The sequence below is a fragment of the Microcaecilia unicolor genome, chromosome 11 (assembly GCF_901765095.1).
Source record: "Microcaecilia unicolor chromosome 11, aMicUni1.1, whole genome shotgun sequence".
NCBI lineage: Eukaryota > Metazoa > Chordata > Amphibia > Gymnophiona > Siphonopidae > Microcaecilia > Microcaecilia unicolor.
The window spans coordinates 3,195,332-3,221,659 of NC_044041.1; the positions used below are offsets into that span (position 1 = coordinate 3,195,332).

The 26,328-nt window shown below is 45.9% G+C and overlaps 1 protein-coding gene across 1 annotated transcript in view; it reads right to left on the bottom strand.

Annotated features, from left to right (window-relative positions):
• Positions 1 to 13,942: 13,942 nt before the first annotated feature.
• The window catches only part of SUSD2 (sushi domain containing 2), a gene marked incomplete in the record, with an annotated part of 210,235 nt that continues 197,849 nt past the window's right edge, over positions 13,943 to 26,328 (bottom strand). The window contains 2 exon segments of the mRNA XM_030220275.1: positions 13,943 to 15,068; positions 18,012 to 18,108. Of these exon segments, the coding sequence (XP_030076135.1) occupies positions 15,026 to 15,068; positions 18,012 to 18,108 (140 nt within the window).

Here is a 26,328-nt window from a genome sequence, read left to right on the forward strand (position 1 = left end):
TTGTAGGGAAATCTTGTTTTCCTGAACCCCTTGCCCTGGCTCCTTCATGGTTAAACTCCGCTGAGCGACCCAGTATCTGACAGCAGCACTTAACCAGTCAGCGCTACTGAATATCACCAATAATTGGCCAACTGGAGCAAAGCGCGGATGGAGAGGACCTTACGAGACTGGGAGACGGGGCAGCTAAATGGCAGATGACGTTTAATGTGAGCAAGTGCAAGGTGATGCATGTGGGAAAAAAGAACCCAAATTATAGCTACGTCATGCAAGTTTCCACGTTAGGAGTTACGGACCAAGAAAGGGATCTGGGGGTCGTCGTCGATAATACACTGAAACCTTCTGCTCAGTGTGCTGCTGCGGCTCGGAAAGCAAATAGAATGTTGGGTATTATTAGGAAAGGTATGGAAAACAGGTGTAAGGATGTTTTAATGCCATTGTAACGCTCCATGATGTGACCACACCTTGAGTACTGTGTTCAATTCTGGTCGCCGCATCTCAAGAAAGATATAGTAGAATTGGAAAAGGTGCAGCGAAGGGCGACTAAAATGATAGCGGGGATGGGACGACTTCCCTATGAAGAAAGATTAAGGAGGTGAGGGCTATTCAGCTTGGAGAAGAGACGGCTGAGGGGAGACATGATAGAGGTATATAAAATAATGAGTGGAGTGGAACAGGTGGATGTGAAGCGTCTGTTCACGCTTTCCAAAAATACTAGGACTAGGGGGCATGCGATGAAACTACAGTGTAGTAAATTTAAAACAAATCGGAGAAAATGTTTCTTCACCCAACGTATAATTAAACTCTGGAATTTGTTGCCGGAGAAAGTGGTGAAGGCGGTTAGCTTAGCAGAGTTTAAAAAGGGGTTGGACGGTTTCCTAAAGGACAAGTCCATAAACCGCTACTAAATGGACTTGGAAAAATCCACAATTCCAGGAATAACATGTATAGAATGTTTGTACGTTTGGGAAGCTCGCCAGGTGCCCTTGGCCTGGACTGGCCGCTGTCGTGGACAGGATGCTGGGCTCGATGGACCCTTGGTCTTTTCCCAGTATGGCATTACTTATGTACTTAGCTGCTAATCAGCTAAATAACCGTCCGCATAAAGTTAGGATAGGAAAAAGACTGCATTGACTTTGTGCTAAAGTTAATCGGGCAACTGTCTGAATATTGTCCAGTGTCCGGTTAGCTTCCGGGTGACCACTGATTCCAAGATATTCAGGGCCAGGAGCTGGGCGTGCCTCAGCATTGAATAACCAGGTGTTGGTTCAGCCCATATACCATGACAGGCTGAATATCGGGCCCAATGAAATTAAATTGAGCTGCCACAGAGCTTGAAAAGGAAGGAGAGGTATCTACCTGGTTTGCAGACAAAAGGTTGCTCCGAGTCCAGAGCTGAGCTACACCTTGCTTAAAAGTCAGAATAGACACAGAGGAACTTCCAAAGGCAAAATATTCCTACCACTATCCAGAGGTAACTGTACAATTTTCTCTTACTGACTAGGAGCAGGAAGGAACTGAATTTGGGAGCAGTTAGTCCAGGAAGGGATTCAGGCCTGCAGGGATATTTTCAGCACAGCATCCAGAGATGACATTACTGGGAGGAACTGCAGAGGTGAGTTAAAAATCTGGAGAGCGTTTCTTCATTTTTTTAATCATTTCAGCCCTTTTGGCTGCCAGCTGTTTATTGTTGGGCAATTTGGCCCGGAGCTGCACTGCAGTCCTGGCCAAGTTTTCTTTGTGTTTAAACTATTGGAATGTTTCATGTTCTTCTTGCTGGAATTCTGCACAAAAATGTTGAAAATTCTGTGCACAATGTTTTAAAATTCTGAATAGTTTATTATTATTTTTTTTTTATTCTTTATTTATCATTTTAAAGTGAATACAAAGAAACATTCTTTGAACAGATACATCCATTTTAGGTACATTAAAATTAAGGAAATATTTCTACAAAAAAAAAAAAAGAAAACTTTTCCAAATTGGATTTATAGTCCTCAAGAAGAATGGATTCAAGATGGTTATAACCAAAGGAAGTTGGTATAATAAGAAATATTTTATAACAAAAATCAAACAGTGGTTCCCTTTAATACATTACGGGACTCTTATTGGATTTAGGTCTAGTCACTCTTCTTATCAAGGAATGATCTCAATTGATCAGGTTCAAAAAATATATATTTCTTCTCCTTAAATATCAAAATACATTTACAAGGAAAACGTAATTGGAAAACAGCCCCTAAGCTAACAGATTCCTGTTTCATATCTAGGAATTTCTTCCGCCTCTGTTGGGTCCAACGGGCAATATCTGGAAACACTGAGACTTTGCTTCCTTTAAATACCGGGTGAATATTTTTAAAATAAAGTCTCATCAAACATTCTTTATCTTGTATAAAGACAAACGTTACGATTAAGGTTGCCTTAGTCTCAGTGTTGTCTATAGACTGTTCAAGAAGGTTTGTTAGGTCCAAAGATTCTTGTAAATTAGCTTGTTTAGGAATATCTTGTTGCGAAGGAGCTTTTGTTTCCAAATAATAGATTTTTTGTAGAGGGGGCAGTGATTGTTCAGGATAATTATATACCTCCTTTAGAAATTTGGCAAACATGTCCTTGGGGGCTACAAATTTAGATTTTGGAAAGTTTAATAGCCTTAAGTTCAGGTTTCTTGTTTGATTCTCCATATTTTCTATTTTCCTGTGGATTAATATTCGATCACCTGAAATTTGAGCTTGTTGTTGAAATACTTTTCCAATTTGTACTTCCAAGTCTGCTTGCCTTGCCTTTAAACCCTCAGTCTGATTTTTCAAAAAGTTTATCTGTGAAGCATTATTCAAGGAGACAGTAACAAACGAGGTACAGACCTTGTGAAGAGATTCTAACGCCGTCCAAATTGACTCCAGAGATACTTCTTGGGGTCTCACCAGAGGTTGGATCGCTAAAACGCGGGAAATAGCTTCCTGCTCAGTTGTTATCAGCGATTCCACACTGGTTTCCCCAATTGCTGTTCCTGGTAATCTCTGGGTTCCCGGCGCCAGCCCCTGGTTCGCATCAGCCGTCACTGCTATCTCCGGAGCGCGCCACTCCTTCGAAACCACCTCACTATCGGGTTTCGGCACTGCTGTTCCGGGTGCACGTGGCGGCGTCGGGGTCAAGGGTCCCAGCGGACTGAGCGATAATTCGCTCTCCTGAGCGGGGCTCTTCCTTACCCCGCTAGCGGAAACGTCCGCATTTGGAGTTGAAACCAGTTTATTTGTACTTTTTTAGAGCTGAATTTCCCCATTATAAGGCCTAAGGCCTTCCCAGGCCTGAAATCTACTACTACTACTACTATTTAGCATTTCTATAGCGCTACAAGGCGTACGCAGCGCTGCACAAACATAGAAGAAAGACAGTCCCTGCTCAAAGAGCTTACAATCTAATAGACAAAAAATAAATAAAGTAAGCAAATCAAATCAATTAATGTGAACGGGAAGGAAGAGAGAAGGGTAGGTGGAGGCGAGTGGGTACAAGTGGTTACGAGTCAAAAGCAATGTTAAAGAGGTGGGCTTTCAGTCTAGATTTAAAGGTGGCCAAGGATGGGGCAAGACGTAGGGGCTCAGGAAGTTTATTCCAGGCGTAGGGTGCAGCGAGACAAAAGGCGCGAAGTCTGGAGTTGGCAGTAGTGGAGAAGGGAACAGATAAGAAGGATTTATCCATGGAGCGGAGTGCACAGGAAGGGATGTAGGGAAAGACAAGTGTGGAGAGATACTGGGGAGCAGCGAATACATTTATAGGTTAGTAGAAGAAATCCCCTCTGTCTGTCCCCTTCTCAGGCTCCAGCCTACCCAGCTCCCTCTCTCACTCCGATGGCAGTTCTGTCTCCCTCTAACTCTCACCCCCACATACCCTACCTCTTCCTTCCCCCCAGGCACATACTCCATCTCTCTTTCTCCCCCTCCCCCCCCCCACCCCATATACCTCAACCTATCATTTTTATTCTTCTCCTTAGGCACATATCTCCAGATTTAGGACTGTTTCTAATCTTCCAACCTCCATGGAACACCTTCAAACTTGATCTCCATACTGAAAACAATCAGAAGATGATATGTCCATGTTTTCAGTATGATTAATTGTTTTGATATATTTTTTCATTTTTACTTAATCTTTTGGAAAGGAGACCCATGGAGTAAAGTTGGATCTTCCACGGTAACCAATGAGAAGGGACGTTTCCCTATTGATTAGAAAAATCTTTGGCGTCCTTTTAAATTGTAGGCGCCATTTTGAAATAGCAGCTACCACGGGGTAAGATGAACTTGCCATATTTAATTATATTTTTCCTTCGGGAGGGTGCCGGGGTGAACGGAATGATCTGAAGCATAAGCCTAGACAAGCGAAGTTGTGGATTACTGCATTTTAATATACATATCTTCCAGGGTACTGACAATGCTGTATTAAAATCTGAAATGCTCCTAACGAAGCCAGTGTGAAACAGCTGTTGAGCGCACCAGATTCACCTCAGATAACTGCCTGGGGGATTTCCATTTTTTTGAAAGATTTAATTTATAAATGTTAAAAATTGATAAACAATTGAAAAAGAAATTTTTTTTTGTAAAAAATAATATAATGTCAAAATAACAGGAGGTCTTTCTGGATTCATGATGAAGTCGGGCAGGGTCATTAGTCTGAGTTTGACTCTAGACGTGACATTAGCCACTGAAGTCTTTTTCCTCCTTATATTTACATATAAACTTTGATACTTTTTCAGAAACTTTACTGTTACTCGCCAGCTTTTTATAAGCTTCCATTTACCCTTCCTCCCAATGGCACGCTCTCAGCTTGCTCTGCCCCTCCCCCATGGCACGCTCTCAGCTTGCTCTGCCCCTCCCCCATGGCATGCTCTCAGCTTGCTGTACCCCCTCTCCCTCTCCCCATAGTACACTCAGCTTGCTGTAGTTCCCCCCCCCCATCCCCATGGTACATTTTTAGCTTGCTTTGCCCCTCCCTATGGCCCTACTCTCAGATTGCTTGCTTCCCACCCCCGAGGCACACTCTGTTTTCTTTGCTCCCTCTACCCCCCATGGCACACTCTCAGCTCACTCTACCTGCCCAATCCAAGTGGCATTTTCTCAACTTGATCTGCCGCCCCCTTTGGCACACTCTTGGTTTGTTCTGCTGTCTCCCATGGTTTTGCTCTCCCTACCCCCATGATACACACTCAAGCTTGCTCTCCCAGTACATTGCCCCAGGTACAGGAGTGGAGGAGTGGCCTAATGGTTAGTGCAGTTGGCTTTGATCCTGGCAACCTGGGTTCAATTCCCACTGCAGCTCCATTGCCCCAGGTACAAAAAGCTTATATCATGAGCCCTCTATGGACAGAGAAAGTACCTGCGTATAATGTGTACAGCCCTGCCCTCTATGGACAGAGAAAGTACCTGCGTATAATGCGTACAGCGCTGCCCTCTAGGGACAGAGAAAGTACCTGCATATAATGTGTACAGCGCTGCCCTCTATGGACAGAGAAAGTACCTGCGTATAATGCGTACAGCACTGCCCTCTAGGGACAGAGAAAGTACCTGCGTAAAATGTGTACAGTGCTGCCCTCTAGGGACAGAGAAAGTACCTGCGTATAATGTGTACAGCATTGCATATGTCTAGTGCTACAGAAATGATTAGCAGTATTTATATTAATTTACTATTTATATATTAACCACTTTTATAAAGAGATTCACCCAAGATGGTGTACAGCATAGGTTCCCAACACGTGATACCCGTACCCCAAGAGGTTCACACGCTATCAGTAGGGGGTACACAGTGCTCAACTGCTGTCTTCCCCTCCTTGCAGCCAATTGCCTGCCTGGTAGGCCGTGGCAATAAGAAATGGAAACAGTGTTCTTCCCTTCCCTGCTGCCTGTCTGTTCGCTCACCCACTGCCTCCCCGACATTGTGCCTACAGCCCCTCCAAAACAGTTGCCAGCTCTTGATGGTCCGGTTCCCTATGATGCAACTGTTTTGGAGGGGCAGGATCAGCAAGAGCCATGGCCCCACATCTGCAGGCACAATGTCAGGAAGGCAGCGGTTGAGTGAACAGGTGTGGCAGGGAGAGAAAAGACACAGTTTATTTCTTCTTGCCACTGCAGACACGGGAGGGCAGCAGTTTGGCAGTGGTGAGTGTTGGTGTCGGTGAAGGAATGAGTGTCAGGAAAGAAAGAGATGGGGTGATGTTGAATAGTGGGGGCTGGGAGGAAAGAGATGCTGCATGGTTGGGGAGAGAGAGTGAGACAGACAGACAGACAGACAGAGGGAGAAGAGATGCAGCATGGTGTGGGGGAGGGAGAGAGAGAGGGAGTGAAGAGATACTGCATGTATGTGGAGAGAGATATACCCACAGAAAAAGAAAAGAGATGCTGTATGATGGAGGGGAAAATACACAGAGGAAATGCTGCACGGCTTGTGGGGGAGGGGGGAGATTTTGGGAATGAGGAGAGATAGGGACACAGAAAAGTGAGATGGATGATGGACATGGAGAGAGAAGAAATGTCAAATGGACAGGAGACACTGGCAAGAGTTAAGATGAAAGCACAGACTAGATACTAGGGCCGACATGATTAGAAAAATAAAATGACCACACAACAAAGGTAAAAAAAAAAGTCATTTTATTTTCTATTTCTTGATTAGAATATGTTAGCTTTTGGAATGTACATCTACCAGAACTGATCGGAGGTCGGGAGTACTTAGTTGAAATTTGTTTGACTTAGAAGTTGGGAAACACTGGTGAACAGCACCTGTACAGTGTTCATAATAAGTATAATTAGAAAGGAATAGTTTTGATGCAAGTAAAGCTGATTCTTTCTGAATACTGGGGGTTGTCAGAGGATTCCAGGAGGAACTATTTCTTCTGAGACCAATCATGCAGGAAGTGGATATTCGTCTAAAGCACAAACTCTAGAAAGGTGAAGGAGAATGGGGTCCTGTCTCTTGCAGGACAGATAAGATAAACCCTGGGGTTGCAGAGGATACTCAGAATCCTTCTTCTGGTGTCAGGGCCATTGGGGGGGGGGGGGGGGGGCAAAATTTGCTGGGTCTGGCCTCCAAGGGAGGGCTTGGTGCCAGCATGCTTCTTCAGGGTCTGTCTCTCTCCCATTCCTGCATGCCTGCTGGGACCCAGATGATTGCATTAACACGATAACCCAAGTGGGACGAGCTTGTGATCACAGCCCTCAGGTAAGTGAAGCCTTAAATACCTCTAGCATGGAAATTTGCTACTATTTGGGTACTGGTGACCTGGCTTGGCCACTGTTTGGAAACGGGATACTGGGCTAAATGAACCATTGGCCTGACCCAGTATGGCTGTTCTTATGTTCTCTACACAGTTGGGGAAAAGAGGCAACATCTGAAAAGCAGTATATACCAGTGACGTAGCTACGTGGGGCCACGGGGGCCTGGGCCCCCGTAGATTTGGCCCTGGACCCTCCCTCCCGCCATCAATCCGCCGTTGCCTACCTTTGCTGGCGGGGGACCCCAACCCCCGCCAGCCGAGGTCCTCTTCTTCTGGCGCAAGGCTTCGTTCTGTTTCTGAGTCTGATGTCCTGCATGTACGAAGACTTGCGCCGGGCCCCAACCCCCACCAGCTGAGGTCCTCTTCTTCCGGCGCAAGGCTTCGTTCTGTTTCTGAGTCTGATGTCCTGCATGTACGAAGACTTGCGCCGGACCCCAACCCCCGCCAGCCGAGGTCCTCTTCTTCCGGCGCAAGGCTTCGTTCTGTTTCTGAGTCTGATGTCCTGCATGTACGAAGCCTTGCGCCGGGCCCCAACCCCCACCAGCTGAGGTCCTCTTCTTCCGGCGCAAGGCTTCGTTCTGTTTCTGAGTCTGATGTCCTGCATGTACGAAGCCTTGCGCCGGACCCCAACCCCCGCCAGCCGAGGTCCTCTTCTTCCGGCGCAAGGCTTCGTTCTGTTTCTGAGTCTGATGTCCTGCATGTACGAAGCCTTGCGCCGGACCCCAACCCCCACCAGCTGAGGTCCTCTTCTTCCGGCGCAAGGCTTCGTTCTGTTTCTGAGTCTGACGTCAGACTCAGAAATAGAACGAAGCCTTGCGCCGGAAGAAGAGGACCTTGGCTGGCAGGGGTTGTGGTCCCCCGCCAGCAAAGGTAGGCGACAGCAACAGCGTGGGGGGGTCGAGAGGGTCATCGGCGGGGGGGGGGGTCAAAGTTGTTGTTGGTGGTGGTGGCAGCGGGGGGGTCGGCAATGGCGGGGGGGGGGGGGGTCGGTGGCGCTGAGGGGGGGGGGCTAAAATGTGCCCCCTCATCTCGGGCTCTGGACCCCTCTCTCGCCGAAGTCTGGCTAAACCCCTGGTATAAACTAATAGCCAAAGTCTGGAAAATAAGGTGAGCCAGTTGATGTCGAGTTTGACAGGGTGTCTGCAGCCTTATCTGGTTACGGTCTTGGCTCTGGTTTGGCCTGAACTGGCCCTACTTAAATCATAGGCACGTCCGGTGGGGGTGGGTGGAAGACAAAACTGGAGGCGTCTGCATGATGGCCAGAAAGGACCTGTCTGTCAGGGGAGAATAAAAAATGAATTGTTTGGTTTGGCAAAGCTGTAAAAGTGTGTATTGTTTTGGGTAATCTTGTGCCACAAGCCCTGACAGTTTAACGGGAAACGCTTTGAAAGTCTGGATGCCTTACCGGGAAGGGCCAGTCTGCACACATTCTCCACTCTGTGCATGTACCTGAGTGGAAGCTGCAAAAGCTACATTTATTTTCCCTGCTGGGCAGAATGTTAATGGCTTTCAAGCTCAGGGATCAATACCTGGCTGCCTCCTGTTCTCACGAGCATCTGGAAGACGAGGTGAGGTGCCCAGGGATTCAGGGATTTGTTTAATGTAATTTAATTTTTTGTGCCATTTCTGATTTTGTTCATTTCTTTTTACTTTATAAACCTAAGAGAAGTTGGAAGGAAAAAGAAGTCAAGAATGTTCTTCTGTCTGAGTATTCCAGAAGCCCCCCCCCCCCCCCCCCACCAAAAAGAAATAAATGACCCAATGCATCTCTATGGGAGAAGTTGTAGCACAGTGAAATGTAATCGATAACGAACGGAGCAAGGCAGTTGTAAGACCATGGACTTCCCTGTTCTTCCAAACCCCCAAACGGCCTCCTCACATTTGCCAGAGCTCCATCTCCAAAACCTACCCTCTGCTCCTGGCCCAAACCTAAAAACTCCCCTCCACAGTTGCCGTACTACTCTGCATACTGCCCCTACTACCCCTTAAAACTATCTCCTGCAACTACCCCACCATCCTGCAAACTGATCCACCCCCCAAAAAATAACCCCACACCCAGTGGCGTTCCTGGCCTGGATGGCACCCGGGGCGGAGCGCCAATGCGCCCCCCCCCCCCCCCGCTAGATGACACCTCCCCCCCTCCGGCAAAATGACACCCCCCCCCCGGATGCACACCGCTGGGGGGGGATGCCACGGTACACGCCTGCTCCTCCGAGTTCGCTAAACTTCGTTCGTTCGCTGCAGCTCCCTCTGCCCCGGAACAGAACCTGTTCCGGGGCAGAGGGAGCTGCAGCGAACGAACGAAGTTTAGCGAACTCGGAGGAGCAGCCGCGTGCTGCGGCACCCCCCAGCGGCGTACACCCGGGGCGGGCCGCCCCCACCGCCCCCCCTTGGTACGCCACTGCCCACACCTAAACATTCTACCCAAAACTGCCCCAGCCTCAAACATTTCTATTTGAAGAAATCTTCTCTCCTTAGCTCTTTTTTTTTAAAATTTAGTAAACCGCTATGATTCAATATTGTGAATAGCAGTGTATCAAGTGTTTGTAAATAAATAAAGACTCTCTCTACTTCAGGAAGCAGGTGAAAGCTCGGCTCTTCAACCAGGCCTTTAATGGAAGAAGTAACTAACTTGTTAGTCTCACTCACACACACAAGGAGTGACTCTGCAGCGGGACATGTTTATCCACTCCTAGCCTAACTGAGATAATATTTAACCATCTCTCTGACCTCATGTGTGACTTTCTTTAAATCAGTCACCTTAGTTTCTTATTCCTGTTACTCTATCGCTCCATCTTTGCTGACATCCTATGCTGTCAATTAAAAAGCTTTATTGCATTGACCATCATAATGTAGCATATACTATGCCATACTTTGTATTGTAATTGTCTATCACTTATGTTTGACTTGTTCTTGTCGTACATCACCTTGAGTGAATTCCTTTGAAAAGGCTGTAAGTAAATTCAAATTAATAAATAAAATAAATATTGTCTTGAGCTGGTCCGTATGAAGCCGTTCGTAAACTTTCCTCATATTTTGAGGCCGACGCAGAAAACGTTGCCGCATGGTTACCGCGGGTTCAGTGATGTTTTACTGTGGGTTGCCAATGCAGAAAGGGTTTAGCACAGGTGTTAACTCACGAGGAAACCCTGAACGCACATTGCCTTGAAATGAACGCAAATGCAGTGGATTTGCTGTTCTGCGGCAATCAAAACGAAAAAAAAAAAGATTTTGACATGCGGCTACTGTGGGAAATTTTTTCGCCAGGTTCTAAAGCTGCATAGAAGGGTTGGTTGAAAGGAGTGGGTGTCTAGAGGCGTCCACTCTCTCCTCCTAATTCAATCACCCTACCCTGGATACAGTGGCGTAGCTGGGGGGGCACCCCCCAAACAGACTTCTGACGGTGCCAGTTCTTATTTTTTTACATGATCTGTCATGTTTAAAACATGTGTTGGCGCAGTCAGCAGTCTACTCTCTGCTCCTCCCGTGCCTTCAACCTGGCTATGTTTCTGCCTGGATAACTTGCATCAGTCCCTCTTGGTGGTCTTTTTCACTCAATGAATAGTTAAGCTCTGGAACTCTTTGCAGGAGGAGGTGGTAACAGCGGTTAGTGCATTTGGGATTAAAAAAGGTTTGGACAAATTCCTGGAGGAAAAGTCCATAGCCTGCTATTGAGGCAGACATGGGAAGCAACTGCTTGCCCTGGGATTTGTAGTATGGAATGTTGCTACTCTGAGATTCTGCATGGAATCTTGTCACTCTTTAGGATTCCGGAATCTTGCTATTCTTTGGGGTTCTACATGAAATGTTGCTACTCTTTTAGATTCTGAGTGGAATCTTGTCACTCTTTAGGATTCCAGAATCTTGCCATTCTTTGGGATTCTACACGGAATGTTACTACTCTTGAGATTCTGCATTTAATTTTGTCACTCTTTAGGATTCCAGAATCTTGCTATTGCTTGGGGTTCTACATGGAATGTTGCTACTCTTTGAGATTCTGCTTGGAATCGTCACTCTTTAGGATTCCAGAATCTTGCTATTCTTTGGGGTTCTACATGGAACGTTGCTACTCTTTGAGATTCTGCTTGGAATCGTCACTCTTTAGGATTCCAGAATCTTGCCATTCTTTGGGTTTCTACATGGAGTGTTGCCATGATTTGGGTTTCTGCCAGGCACTTGTGACCTGGCTTGGCCACTGTTTGGAGAACAGGATACTGGGCTAGATGGACCATTGGTCTGGCCCAGTATGGCTGCTCTCATGTTCACTCTTAAAGCACAATGAGCTGTAACTCTCTCTCTTCTTACTGTACCTCTCTGATTACTCCTGATCACCCCTGTCTGCTTTGTTCCTCTGAAGCCCATCAGCTGTCTCTTTCACCTTTGTGTCATGCTGACCAAGACTCCACTAACTGGAGGGGGTCTTTTTCTGCAGCTGTCACTCATTGGAATGAGTTACCTTTGACCACTGGAAGATTTAAATAAAACCCACACATTCACATTGGCTTTTGGGGCTACAGACTTAGGGCCCAGAGGCTCGACCACCACCTAGGCTTCTCCATTGGGAACAGGATACTGGGCTTGATGGACCTTCAGTCTGTCCCAGGATGGCTACACTAATGTCCTTATGACTAAGGACATGTTTTTCTCTTATCTTTCTTTTTAATGCTGTTCCTTTCATTCTTCATTTTGATTTGTAGTTCATTTTGTGAATTGCATTGACTTTGCTGCAGTAAAGGGGGTACATCTACTACTACTACTACTACTTATCACTTCTATAGCGCTACAAGGCATACACAGCACTGTACACCATACATGAAAAGACAGTCCCTGCTCAAAGAGCTCATAATCTAAATAGGACAAACACACAGACAGACAACTAAGAGGTAAGGGAATTAAAGAGGTGGGGATAAAAGGGTACAGGGCAAGTGAATAGTGGTTAGGAGTCAAAAACAATGTTAGAGGTGGGCTTTTAGCCCGGATTTGAAAACGGCCAAAGACGGGGCTAGACGTACAGGCTCGGGAAGTCTATTCCAGGCGGAATTAGCAGTAGAGGAAACCCCAAGAAAACACAGACCATAAAGAAGCACAATTGGATATGAAAGTCAATATTCAGTAGTGTGGCTGCGTTTACCCCCCAATTCCATAAAAGTTGCCAAAAATCACGCAATTTAATAGAATAATGAGCTAATTAGTGCCAATTGGCTTTTAACAAGAAAAGATTGGCACTAATTAGATTTAATTTATTTCTATTTCTTTTATTTATACACCACCTTCAACTAAGCGGTTTCCAGTAAAACATATACAGTACAAAGCATCCTAAAATTTATGCAAAATATGAAAAATGGGATGTGAAAATGGTAGGGTCATGGGCATAACAGGGGTATTCCTAACATTGTTTTTTTAATTTCTAAGTTTAATAATATTACATTTATAAGACAAACTTATAAATATCTCGGCAAAATCAGTATAAACAATATTCGTGAAACATAATTAGGGAATAGTCCTTCAAACTTAGTCCACAATTCTTGACCAAGATGCGAGGAAATAACTCGGGAAAACAATTTATGATTAATCCAAATCTATGGAGCAGAAGAGAAGCCTAACACTTGCAGCCAATTTGGCGTTCCTAAAATGAACGTACGTTGTTATAGAATAACGGGAATATGCGCCTAATGTTGCTGCGCTTGTTTGTACCACGTTTCAGTTGGTGCAAATGGCCACACCTAAAGTTAGGCACAATCCCTGGACATTCCATAAACTGCGCCTAACTTAAAGGGAGGCTTATAGAATAGAGCTTTTATTGGCACCGTATGTAGAATCTGTCCATATAACTTGAACCATTTAGTCTAGACAAGTGTATGTGCAGCTGCCTCACAGGCTCATAATGAAAGCAATTTTCAAAGGCATTTCTGTATATAAAACAATTTTCGAAACGTATATGGGGCTTTTGAAAATTGGGCAACACATATGCATATATGTGTGTAATGTGGAGGCGTTACTGGGGTGCAGCTGCTATGAAGCATGTAGTTGCACGTAACATGCATTTTAAATTTCCAAACTTTAGGGCAAACGCATCTGCACAAATAGCAGCTACGGAAGTGGGGGAGAACTTTTCCAGGCCAGTTTTTCAAAAGGAACTTTTTCTCTATGAAAACTGATGTAAAGTCTGTGGGTAACAAGTATCTACTGACTTTACACATACATGCTGTGTCTGAAAATTTCCTCCAGTGAGGGAAATTTCCAAAAGCCATTTACCGATGGTTCTTATTAGGAGATATTGTTTTGCTGATTGTTCTTTGAATTTCAGTTCTTGACAAGAGATGTTTTTTGCCGATGATTCTTTGAATTTGGGTTCTTCTCAGGAGATGTTGTTTTGCTGATGGTTCTTTGAATTTGGGTTCTTGGCAAGAGATGTTTTTCACCGATGGTTCTTGTCAGGAGATGTTGTTTTGCTGATGGTTGTTTCAATTTCGGTTCTTGGCAACAGATGTTTTTTGCCGATGATTCTTTGAATTTGGGTTCTTCTCAGGAGATGTTTTTTTGCTGATGGTTCTTTGAATTTGGGTTCTTGGCAAGAGATGTTTTTTGCCGATGGTTCTTTGAATTTGGGTTCTTGTCAGGAGATGTTTTTTGCAGATGGTTCTTTGAATTTCGGTTCTTGTCAAGAGATGTTTTTTGCCGTTAGTTCTTTGAATTTGGGTTCTTCTCAGGAGATGGTTTTTTGCTGATGGTTCTTTGAATTTCGGTTCTTGGCAAGAGATGTTTTTTGCTGATGGTTCTTTGAATTTGGGCTCTTGTCTGGGGATTTTTTTTCCGGTGGTTCTTTGAATTTGGGTTCTTGTCAGGAGATGTTCTTTTGCTCTGAGCATAGCTACTCTTTTGTTGTTCATCCAGAAATTGCCACTTTAAATGACCACATAGTGTGTCTTACAGTTCCTAATGATTGTGCCAGCCTTAAGCCGAACAGCAGGAAATCAGATGTCTCTGTCTGTCTTCATTAAGATGTCAGAGTGCCTGATATGTTTTAGCAAGCCAGTCAGTGATTCAATGCCACATTCTGGCCTTATATCTCACTGTCCCATCTGTCATAAGGCTCTATGCAGTTACCTGATCCACATGGGTATAAATTCTGAGCGCTGGGGGCAGAAACCCTGGGCAGAGCTTCAACCTTCAGTGTATGATATATCTTTTGACCTCTGTACAGACAATTAGGGAATGTTGTGCTCCTAGATACCCTTCAGAAATGACTCTTGGGGCTCACCCATGGCATGTGACAAGGTCAAGTCTTTTGTTCCTAAGCAGGTTGTGAATTGTGTGTGTGTGTGTGTGTGTGTGTGTGTGTTGTGGGGAGGGGAGGGGAGGAAGGCCCTAGTCATTGTTCAATGGTCAGGCTCACTGGGCATGCATACAAGGCGCTGGAAGGAGCTGTGACCAGTGACCCCTGCGGCACGACTATTGTGCATTGACTTGATTAGGTGAAGTATTACAAACAGGGGAAAATCCACAGGTAATTGAAATGAAAGGTTATGGTGCAGTAGCCCAAGAGAGACCGGTTCCAGAGGAGGAAAGTGCCGGGGGAGGGAGGGGCTGGAAACAGAGGCACAGTTAATACAATATAAAATATCAATTCTGAGTTTTTGCAAAACTGAATCTGCTTCCACCAGTCTGTCCCGATGATGCTCCTCAGGTTCATTTCTGAAGTCCAGAAGAGGTAGCTTGATTTGTTCGGCTCCTCAGCTCCTGTGCCACCAGCAATGGTCATTAGGGCAGTGGCTGGTTTCACAGGGATCGAAATTCTACAGAAGGCGCAAAGTTCTTCTTCCTAAGAGAAAGGAGAAGATCATTTGAAATCCAAGACAGAGATGTTGTTGGCCCTTTCAGACCCTTCTATCCTTCATTCAGAACTGTCAGGTATTTAGCTCTTATATCAGACCTGGCCTGGCCAATGCAGTGATGGTTCTCAGTTGACTGGTGCATGTGCAAGAGGTAAAATGATGGGGGGCAGGGATTGATTTGTATGGCTTCTCCCACTGGCCCTGGGCACATGTGACTGACTGTAGAGTGACTGTTGGGGCTTTTTGCAGCATCCCCAGCATATTGCTGACCAAATCGGCAGAAGTCAGGTCTACATTTTAATTGTGTGGTTCTGGCAACCTTCTGTCCCTCTCTATACCTACGAGGCATCTGAGCCTGCATCAGCTCAGTCCCCACGACAGTGCAGTCCTCTCCTGTGTGGTTTCTGTTTTAAGCAGGAAGCAAGATTGCGTGAAGCCCCACCTAGCACATCCCAGGATGCACTGGGCAGGGTTGGGTACCGCCATTTTTGAGGCAGCGCCGATGGAAGAGGAGGGAGGGAGGTAAGGGTGGGGAAGGGCCACTAGACCACCAGGTGAGGGGGGATTGACTCGCGGCCCACTGGGCCACCAGGGCTCCATAGTAACATAGTAGATGACGGCAGAAAAAGACCTGCACGGTCCATCCAGTCTGCCCAAGAAGATAAATTCATATGTGCTACTTTTTTTATTTGTACTGTCCTCTTCAGTGCACAGACCGTATAAGTATGACCAGCCCTATCCCCGCCTTCCAACCACCAACCCCGCCTCCCAACCACCAACCCCGCCTCCCAACCACCAGCTCTGGCACAGACTGTATAAGTCTGCCCAGCACTATCCCCGCCGCCCAACCACCAGCTCTGGCACAGACCGTATATGTCTGCCCACACTAGCTCCGCCTCCCAACCACCAGCTCTGCCACCCCATGTGAGGGGATGCCAGGGGGGGTTAGGGGGACTGGAGACCCACTGGATCTCCAGTCCCCCTGAACCTGTGTCAGTTGGGGGGGGTTGGGGGGCTTGACTCACAGCCCATTGGACCACCAGGGCTCCATGTGAGGGGATGCCAGGGGGGATTAGGGGGATCCACTGGATCTCCAGTCCCCCTGAACCTGTGTCGGGGGGGGGTTGGGGGGATTGACTCACAGCCCACTGGACCACCAGGGCTCTATTTGAGGGGATGCTAGGGGGGGGGGCTGGAGACCCTGAACTTGTGTCGGGGGTGTCGGGGGGACTGGAGGTTAAACAAGTGCAGGAGGATTGGGCACTTTTACCCTATGATCAGAGAGAATAGCGTGCTTAAATTTGCATGCTGTTAAATAGTGCTGGAACAGTGCGGGGCTTTACCGCCCCTATGTTTGGACAAGTTCTTGGAGGAAAAGTCTATTGTTTGCTATGGAGACAGACAAGGGGAAGTGCATGAGTTTCTGTCAGGTACTTGTGACCTGGCTTGGCCACTGTTTGGGAACAGGATACTGGGCTAGATGGACCATTGGTCTGACCCTGTATGGCTACTCTTATGTTCTTGCATGGAGCTCTGATGAAGATCTCCTTTTCAGCCGTCTATGCTGTATTCATGTTTTTACCTGTATCGGTGCAATGCCATGTCCTTGATGTACTGAGGTTAAGAATAGTAGAAATAGCTAACTAAGCAGAGCTGCCAGAAACATAAACTTAGCTTTCAAGCTGTCTGGAGTCGGGGAACTGAATGTAACTTTCCTTGAGCTAGCAATGAAAGGGGAAATGTTAAATCTAAATCAACCCGGATATATTTCCTCAGGAATGAAATACAATTTGAATCTGAACTCAGCTGGTGCTTAAAATCATTAGCTGAAATATTTTGTAGAACTTCTAAGGAGTGTAAGAAAAGGAACTGAACATTAAAGGATGCTGGTGGTTGGAGAACGGAGAGACAATGATATTTCAGAAAAATGTGGTAAGCAGCGAGATGACTTTTTCTTTTCATTGAGGGGAGCAGAGCGGTGGCCAGACGTCTCTTTGGCTGGGTGCTTTAAACTTGTTGCATCACACCTCTGCCACACTTTCTTTTACGGACGCTGGAGCGCCGGATAGGGGGCGGCAATAGCAACGCTGTAAATCTAAGTTCAGTTGTTGTCTTCAGAATGGATTCTAATTTCTTGAACGACTGTGTCTGTCCTGTATCCCCTGCAGTTCTAATTCACGGTTCTTACATTTTAACCGTGTACATCGCCTCGATTTGGCCTTGGCCAGGATTGGCGATCCATCAAGTTTCGAAATAAACGTAAACATAGTAAGCAGAGGCGAGCTGTAGCCATGATGCTCTTGTGATGAATGGTGCCGGCTTGTCTTCCGTATCCAATCCAAATGCCAGGGAAATGAAGCAGAAGTGACACTCCCCTAGCATCTGGGCCAAAGAATACATGCGAAAACCCAGAAGTGAATGAGAACCCGCTGGCTGATTGTGGCTTCTGGCTTACTAGTCTTGCATTTGGCAGCATAGACAGCCATCTGCTCTCGAGGGCCTTCACCACGCCAGTCAGACTTAGGGATAGATGGCCATTATTAGTACTCTCTCATTAGCTTATGTGGCATTACATGCCATCTTTAAAAGGCTGACCACAAAAATAAATACGACTGAGGGCAGGGAGCTGTGAAGAGAACCAGATGTTGCCTCCGTCATGTTCACAGCAACTGCAGATCATCCACGCTGATTCAGAAACAGGGAAGAACCGGCCCAGCCAGACCCAAATATTGTCAAAAAAGGGAAGTCTGCAAAGCCCCCAGGGAGCCCTTTGTTCTGGGTGGGATATCCACCCGGAAACCTCGGCTTCCTGTTTCTTCAGTGCTGGACAAGTCCATCGGTGGGATTTTTTTATTTGATATTGTGTGAAATGCTTTCCAAATGCTGCTCAGTGCATGAGGGGCCTGTAAAAACGGACTGTTCAGACTCACCTTTTCTGTTTCCTGGTATTGATGATTAGCAGCACTGTCAAGGCTACGAGAGTCAGGAAGCCAAACACAGAAGCCAGAACAATGCCAAGGATGTTGTCTGCGAAGGAGAGGAGAAATGCCAGTTTATTCGAAGGCAGAGCATGCTTCCAGGTAGTCTAAAACAGCAAGGTGGTTACAAATGAAAAATTAAATGGCCACATGACACAAAAGGATAAGGGCAGCTAATACCCCGTCATCTGAGTGCTCAGCTTCTCTGTAACAAGCTGGCACTCAGAAACACACCCAGAATGAAGAGCTGTAGCTAAGTATTGTAAAGGTAGCTGATGCTGTAGCAGTGGTGTACCAAGGGGGGGCGGTGGGGGCAGTCCGCCCCCGGGTGCACGCCGCTGGGGGGGGGGTGCCGCGCATCGGTCAGCGTCGTTTGTTTCCATGCTCCCTCTGCCCCGGAACAGGAAGTAACCTGTTCCGGGGCAGAGGGAGCATAGAAATGAACGACGCTGACCGGCGTGCGGCACCCCCCCCCCAGCAGCGTGCATCCGGGGGTTCTTTCGCTGGGGTGGGGCTGCACCGGGGGGGGGGGGCACATCGGCGATCCACCCCGGGTGTCAGTCCCTCTAGGAACGCCACATATAAATCCTGACTTGTTATCACCATCCTTAATCTAGTCATTCCTTCCAAGCCACCCCACCCCCTTTTTTAAATTTTATTTGTAGCATTTGTATCCCACATTTTCCCACCAAGTTGCAGGCTCAATGTGGCTTACATTTGCCGTAATGGCGGTTGCCATTTCCGGGTAACAGAATTACAAATGGTAATGTGTTGTTGCATACATACATGGTAACATACATGTAACATAACATACGTGAACAGATCATGGTATAGATATATATCTTGTGCATATATATGTTAAGGAAGAATAAATTATGGTAATACATGAAAGTTCCTGAGAAAGAAATTTTCACAGGAAAGGTCTATGATTTCACAGTCCCTGTGAGCGATTAGTTTGCATCATCGCTACAGGTTACTTGGGTCTACCAGCCTTCATTTTTTCATGGGGAGACGCAGATAGGCTCACGGTAGAAGCACATTGCGCGGCTTCTACCGCAAGCATAATATGGCGGCATGCAGGAAGCAAACTGCTTGCAAATGTGGGGGTGTATGCCGAACGCATGCGAACAGGTTTCGTGGTAAAGCGCATGTTCCAACCAAAAATGAAAGTGTCAGTAGATGTTGGCGTTTGTCTTTCTGTGCCCAAAGATGAGCCGTGCAAAAACTGTTCCCATTTGAAATTTTTGAGAGACTCATATTTAGCTGCAGAAGAACACGTGCCGATCTGTGCTTTCGCTTTAAGTTTTATTCGGACGAGCCGCACATGTTTATTACTTACTATCTAACTTTTAATGCGAGAACATTTCTGCGAGGATCTAGCGTGCTGGTTTTGGTATTTTATGCAAGCGGAAAGAAGCCCATGCAAGTTTTAAAGTGGGCAGCATACTCTCTTCATACCACGGAATTGCTAAGTTACCTCATCATCAGCATACATTTTTATACAATTGGTGGCTGTGTTTTCCCTGCGAGTTAACAGCCACGTACAAGTCCCCTCTGCATTCCCTGGACGTGTACAATTGACATTCAACCCTCGGTAACACTGCCGCTAAGCCCACGGTTGCTTTCAGCATCTGTCTCCGTGGAATTCTGTGATTGGAGCAGATTTCTACCACAAACCTGATTACAGGTTCTTCATTGGCTCCCGGTTGGCTGGTTCATCCAATTTAACGAAATAATCTTAATCTTCAGTGCATTGCATGGTGACGTCCCTAACTATTTTAAGCAGGGGTGGGGGTTACATATTATGTACCTAATCTTTTTTTCTTTTTAGATCAATCAGTGAAAGTTCCTTGATTGTCCATTTGCTTAGCTGTTTTCAATGTTCTAAGACCCTCTTCCTAGCCTGTCTCAATCACTGTACCTCCACTGTGGAATTCGTTGTGCATAGACACCAGATTGGAGATGGAAGAAAGCAAAGGTATTCTATTGATATTAAATGATCTGAAATGCTGAAGCTATGTCTGTTTTGATACCAGCTCTTTGTTAGGAATGCATGTTTTGATTTGTTTTGTGTGTGCTTCTACTTTATCAGGATTTTAATTTTATTTATTTATTCATGGTATTTATACCCCACATTAGCCCGAAATAGACTCAAGTTCAATGTGGCTTACAAACAAACAGTATAGCGAATAAAACATAATAATGTACAGAATATAACAGAAATGACAAAAACTTCAAGAAGCAAATTAATACATTAATACAGGGATTTAGACTATCTCAAGGACAAACAAATAAGTAAGGGTGGATAGGTGAGAGCATAATTAGGCAGGACTAGATGGAAAATAAAGGATGAAATGAGATTAAGAAAAGGATGTGGGATGATTTACATGTAACCTGCTTGGAAAGGTTTAGCTGCAAAGGTTAGGACTTTAAATCAAGAATGGACATTGTATAAAATACCATTTTGGAAGCCCAGACCAGATGTATTCCACACCCAGCAATACAGCATAACCAGTGATCGTACTGGACAATATACAATCTTCATTCCCTCGGCCCCCATGATGCCTGATACACACCTTCCTCATTAGACCACAATATAACCTTGTATTTGTTATCAACCGATTTGGTGAATGCCATTACGGTACTATGTAAGCCACATTGAGCCTGCAAAAGGTGTGAAAATGTGAGGTACAAATGTAACAAATAATAATAATAATTAATAAAGGTGGAAAGAAAGGCAAACAGCAGGCAGCATGGTTAAAGGGAGAAGTGAAAATGAAGAAAACAAGAAGCAACATATGCACTGGCAAGTTAGATGCAAAGCATTAATAAAGAAGGTCAAAAGAAAATACAAAGAGAAACTTGCCTTAGAGGCAATAACTCATAGTAATAACTTTTTCAGACATATCAGAAACAGAAAGCCTGTGAGGGAATCTGTGGGACCGCTAGATCATCAAGGAGTAAAAGAGGCACTCAGGGAGGACAGGGCCGTAGCAGAGAAACTGAATGAATTCTTTGTCTCGGTCTTTACTGAAAAAGATGTAAGAGATCTACCTATACCAGAGATGATTTCAAGGGTGATGATGTAGAGGAACTAAAAGAAATCTCGGTGAATCTGGTAGATATACTGGGCTAAATCAACAAATTAAAGAGTAATAAATCACCTGGACTGGATGGCATACACCCCAGAGTACTGAACAAACTCAAACATGAAATCGCCGATCTGCTGTTAGTGATCTGTAACCTGTAATTAAAATTGTCCGTAGTATTTGAAGATTGGAGGGTGGCCAATGTAATGCCTATTTTTGAAAAGAGATCCAGGGGGTGATCTGGGAAATTACAGCCCGGTAAGCCTGACCTTAGGAAGTTGAGATTTAATGTGGACAAGTGCAAAGTGATGCACATTGGGAAGAGTAATCCAAATCATAGTTATTTGATGCTAGCTTCCACCCTAAGAGTCAGCATTCAAGAAAAAGATCTAGGTGTCATTGCGGACAGTATGCTGAAATCTTCTGCCCAATGTGTGGCAGTGGCCGAAAAGGCAAATAGAATGCTAGGAATTATTATAAAATGGATAGAAAGCAAGATAAAGAATAAAATAATGCCTCTGTATTGCTCCGAGGTGCGACACCTTGAGGGGCCCTTTTACTAAAGAGTTGGCATGCAGCAATGGGCTTCCCGTGTGCTAATCTGGAAGTACCACCACCCAGGGCGCGTCATTTCTGGCGCTTAAAAAATATTTTCTATTTTTGTAGCACCGGTGCTTTCCATCAGATTGGTGCAAGAGCCCTTACTGCCACCTCAATGGGTGACACTAAGTGCTCCCCCTGAAATGGCTACATGGCAAGTGGTTCACTTACCGTGTGGCCATTTCTTTTTGAGAAAAAATACATCCTTTTACCCACTGCAGTAAAAGGGGGCCTCAGCGTGGATCAAAAACACACGCTGATGCTAGCGCAGGCTCTCTTTTACCGTAAAAAAGATCTTGCGGAATTAGAAAAGGTTGAAAGAAGAGCGACCAAAATGACGAAGGGGATGGAACTCCTCTCATATGAGGAAAGGCTCTTCAGCTTGGAAAAGAGACGGATGAGGGGAGATATGATTGAGGTCTACAAAATCCTGAGTGGTGTAGAACGAGTAGAAGTGAATCATACATAGTAACATAGTAGATGACGGCAGAAAAAGACCTGCACAGTCCATCTAGTCTGCCCAACAAGATAAACTCATATGTACTACTTCTTGTGTATATCTTACCTTGATTTGTATCTGCCATTTTCAGGACACAGACCGTAGAAGTCTTGCCCAGAACTAGCCCCACCACCCAAACACCAGCCCCGCCTCCCAATCTCGGCTAAGCTCCTTAGGATCTATTCCTTCTGAACAGGATTCCTTTATGTTTATCCCACGCATGCTTGAATTCCGCTACTGTTTTCATCTGCACCACCTCCCACGGGAGGGCATTCCAAGTATCTACCACTCTCTCCGTGAAAAAATGCTTCCTGACATTTTTCTTGAGTCTGCCCCCCTTCACTCTCATATCATGTCCTCTCGTTCTGCCGCCCTCCCATCTCCGTAAAAGGTTCATTTGCGGATTAATACCTTTCAAATATTTGAACGTCTGTATCATATCACCCCTGTTTCTCCTTTCCTCCAGGGTATACATGTTCAGGTCCGCAACTCTCTCCTCATACGTCTTGTAACGCAAATCCCGTAGCTTTTCTTTGCACCGCTTCAATTCTTTTTACATCCTTAGCAAGGTACGGCCTCCAGAACTGAACACAATACTCCAGGTGGGACCTCACCAACGGCTTATACAGGGGCATCAACACCTCTTTTCTTCTGCTGGTCACACCTCTCTCTGTACAGCCTAGCAACCTTCTGGCTACGGCCACCGCCTTGTCACACTGTTTCATCGCCTTCAGATCTTCAGATACTATCACCCCAAGATCCCTCTCCCCATCCGTAACTATCAGACTCTCCCCACCTAACACATACTTCTCCCGTGGATTTCTACTCCCTAAGTGCATCACTTTGCATTTCTTCGCATTGAATTTTAATTACCAAACCTTAGACCATTCTTCTAGTTTCCGCAGATCCTTTTTCATGTTTTCCACTCCCTCCCCGGTGTCCACTCTGTTACAAATCTTAGTATCGTCTGCAAAAAGGCAAACTTTACCTTCTAATCCTTTGGCAATGTCACTCACAAATATATTGAACAGAATCGGTCCCAGCACCGATCCTTGAGGCACTCCACCAGTGGCGTACCTAGGGTAGTTGACACCCGGGGCCGGTCATTTTTTAACACCCCCCCCTCTCCAAAATCTAGTACTAGGCATGCTGAGAATACAAAACACTCAGGACCTATAGAGCAATTCTAGCATACCATAAGCAGTAATTTCTACAAGTCACACAAGGAAAAGGAAAGCATCTTAAACACTACAGTGAGCACTAGAACATCAATTCACCTACTGTAAAACAAAACCAGGCAGAATAACACAGATCGTCCATCTTGCACAGTCAATGCCAACCGAAAGCCATGTCTTTTTCACAAACACAGATACATCTTAATCCACTATAGAATAAGCAATAATAAACTTTCTATTTAGACAAAAATTAAACTGAACCCCCAAGATGCCAGACTCTGCATACAATGCAACACCACAGAAACAGAAAATGTCCCCTAGTACTGTGCAAAACATAAAGACAGCAGATGTAAATTTGAAAAAACTAACAAGTACCAATCACCACTTTACAAATTAACAAATAGAAATAAAACAAATCTAGAAAATAAAATAATACCATTTTATTGGACTAATACATTTAGCTTTCAGAGGCCAAAACATCCTTCCTCAGGTCAATACAGTATAGTTTTGTTACAATATCCTATCCAGACCTGAGGAAGGGGGTTTTGTTCTCCGAAAGTTAGCCAAAATGTATTAAAATTAGTCCAATAAAAAGATTACCTTGTTTACATGTTCTATTATAAACATTAACACAGCTACAATACTACTTTATCCTAAAGCAAAAAAAATAAAAATATATATTTTATTTACAGTTTGTCGTCTCTGGTTTCTGCTTTCCTCATCTTCTTTTCACTGTCTTCCTTCCATCCAGCATCTGTCTTTCTTCTCTCTCTGCCATCCAGTGTCTGCCCTCTCTGCTGTCCCCTCCATCCAATGTCTGCCCTCTCTCCCATCTACATCTGCCCTCTCTCTCTCCCCCTTCCATTCACTTTCTGCCCTTTCTCTCTGTCCGCTCAATCCACCATTTGCCCTCCCTCTCCCATCCATCTAGGGTCTGTCCTCCCTCTCACTCCCCCTTCCATCCAGGATCTGTCCCCTCTCTGTCCCTTTTTTCCAGCCCCTAGTTCCAGCCCCACTATCCCACCAGTCCCCAGTTTCAGCCCCAGTCCTTGTCTCCCACCAGTCCTGAGCTTTAGCCCCCAGCCACTTCTCCCTGTCCCCTTTTTAGCCCCGTTTCAACCCCAGCCCTTTTCTGTCACCAGTCCTGAGCTTCAGCCCCAGCCACTTCTCCCTGTCTCCTTTTCAGCCCCCAGTCCCCACAATTTCAGCCCCTGCTGCCTTTCAGCCCCCAGTCCCAGTACTAGCCCCCTTATCCCACCTACCCTCCTTCAGCCCCCAGTTTCAGCCACCTTCATCCACATGCCTTGCCCCCCTTTTCAGCCCGACCCATTCTCCCACCTGACCCAGGCATGCCACATTTTCCATCATGACCCCTTCTCAGACCCCAGTTCCAGCCCCCTTCTCCCATTTGAGAGCCCCCTCCTCCCATCTGAGAACCCCTTCCCTCCTCCCATCTGAGAACCCCTCCCCACCCCTTCTCCCATCTGAGAACCCCCAGAACACCCCTCTCCTCTCCCATTTGAGAACCTCCTCCCCAGCCAGTCCCCTTCTCCCCACCCCAGTCCCCTTCTCCCATCTGGAAACCCCCTCCCCACTCCAGTCCCCTTCTCCCATCTGAAAACCCCCTCCCCATCTAAGAACCCCCAGAACACCCTCTCCCATCTGAGAACCCCCTCCCCACCCCAGTCCACTTCTCCCATATAAAACCCCCTCCCCTCCCCTCCCCATGTAAGAACCCCTACAACACCCCTCTCCCAACTGAGAACCCCCTCCCCACTCAGTCCCCTTCTCCCATATGAAAACCCCCTCCCCATGTGAGAACCCCCATAATACCCCTCTCCCATCTGAGGACCCCGACCCGACTCTCCTGCTCCCACCCTACCTTTAAAAAAATTATTTTGAAGCGTCGTTGCAGGCAGTGCCTCCCGTCTGCCCTGCAGAAGTAAATCTCTTCGCTTCGAAGTTCGTCATCGTCGGGCCTCACTATGTCCCGCCCTCGCGGAAATAGGAAGTTTCCTCAGAGGAGGGCGGGACATAGTGAGGCCCGACTACGACGAACTTCGAAGCGAAGAGATTTACTTCTGCAGGGCAGACGCGAGGCGCTGCCTGCAACGACGCTTAAAAAAAAATTTTTTTAAGGTAGGGTGGGAGCAGCGGGAGCGAAGCGGATCACCCCCCCACCCACTGACACCCGGGGCGGACCGCCCCCACCGCCCCCCCTTGGTACGCCACTGCACTCCACTACTCACCTTCCCCTCCTCCGAGCGAATTCCATTCACCACCACCCTCTGGTTTCTGTCCGTCAACCAGTTCCTAATCCAGTTCACCACTTCAGGACCTATCTTCAGCCCATCCAGTTTATTCAAGAGCCTCCTGTGGGGAACCGTGTCAAAAGCTTTGCTGAAATCTAAGTAGTTTACATCCATAGCACGTCCTTGATTCAATTCTCCAGTCACCCAGTCAAAGAATTCAATGAGATTCATTTGACACGATTTCCCTTTGGTAAAACCATGTTGTTTTGGATCTTGCAACTTATTGGCTTCCAGGAAATTCACTATCCTGTCCTTTACCATCGCTTCCATTACTTTTCCAATAACCGAAGTGAGGCTTACCGGCCTGTAGTTTCCAGCTTCTTCCCTATCACCATTTTTGTGAAGAGGGACCGAGTTTTTAGTTGTTCCAAAAGTACAAAGACTAGGGGACACTCGAGGAAGTTACATGGAACTATTTTAAAATGGAGGGAACACAAGAAATAGAAAAGAAAAACCTCACGAGCGTGTAGAACAGCACCAAAGAAGTGAGGCAATGAAAACGAGATTCTGAAAAGTCAAAATAGGACCTTCAATATGATGAATAAATCCAACACGTCAACAACTCATGTTTCGAGTGTGAGCTTGCTTCATGGG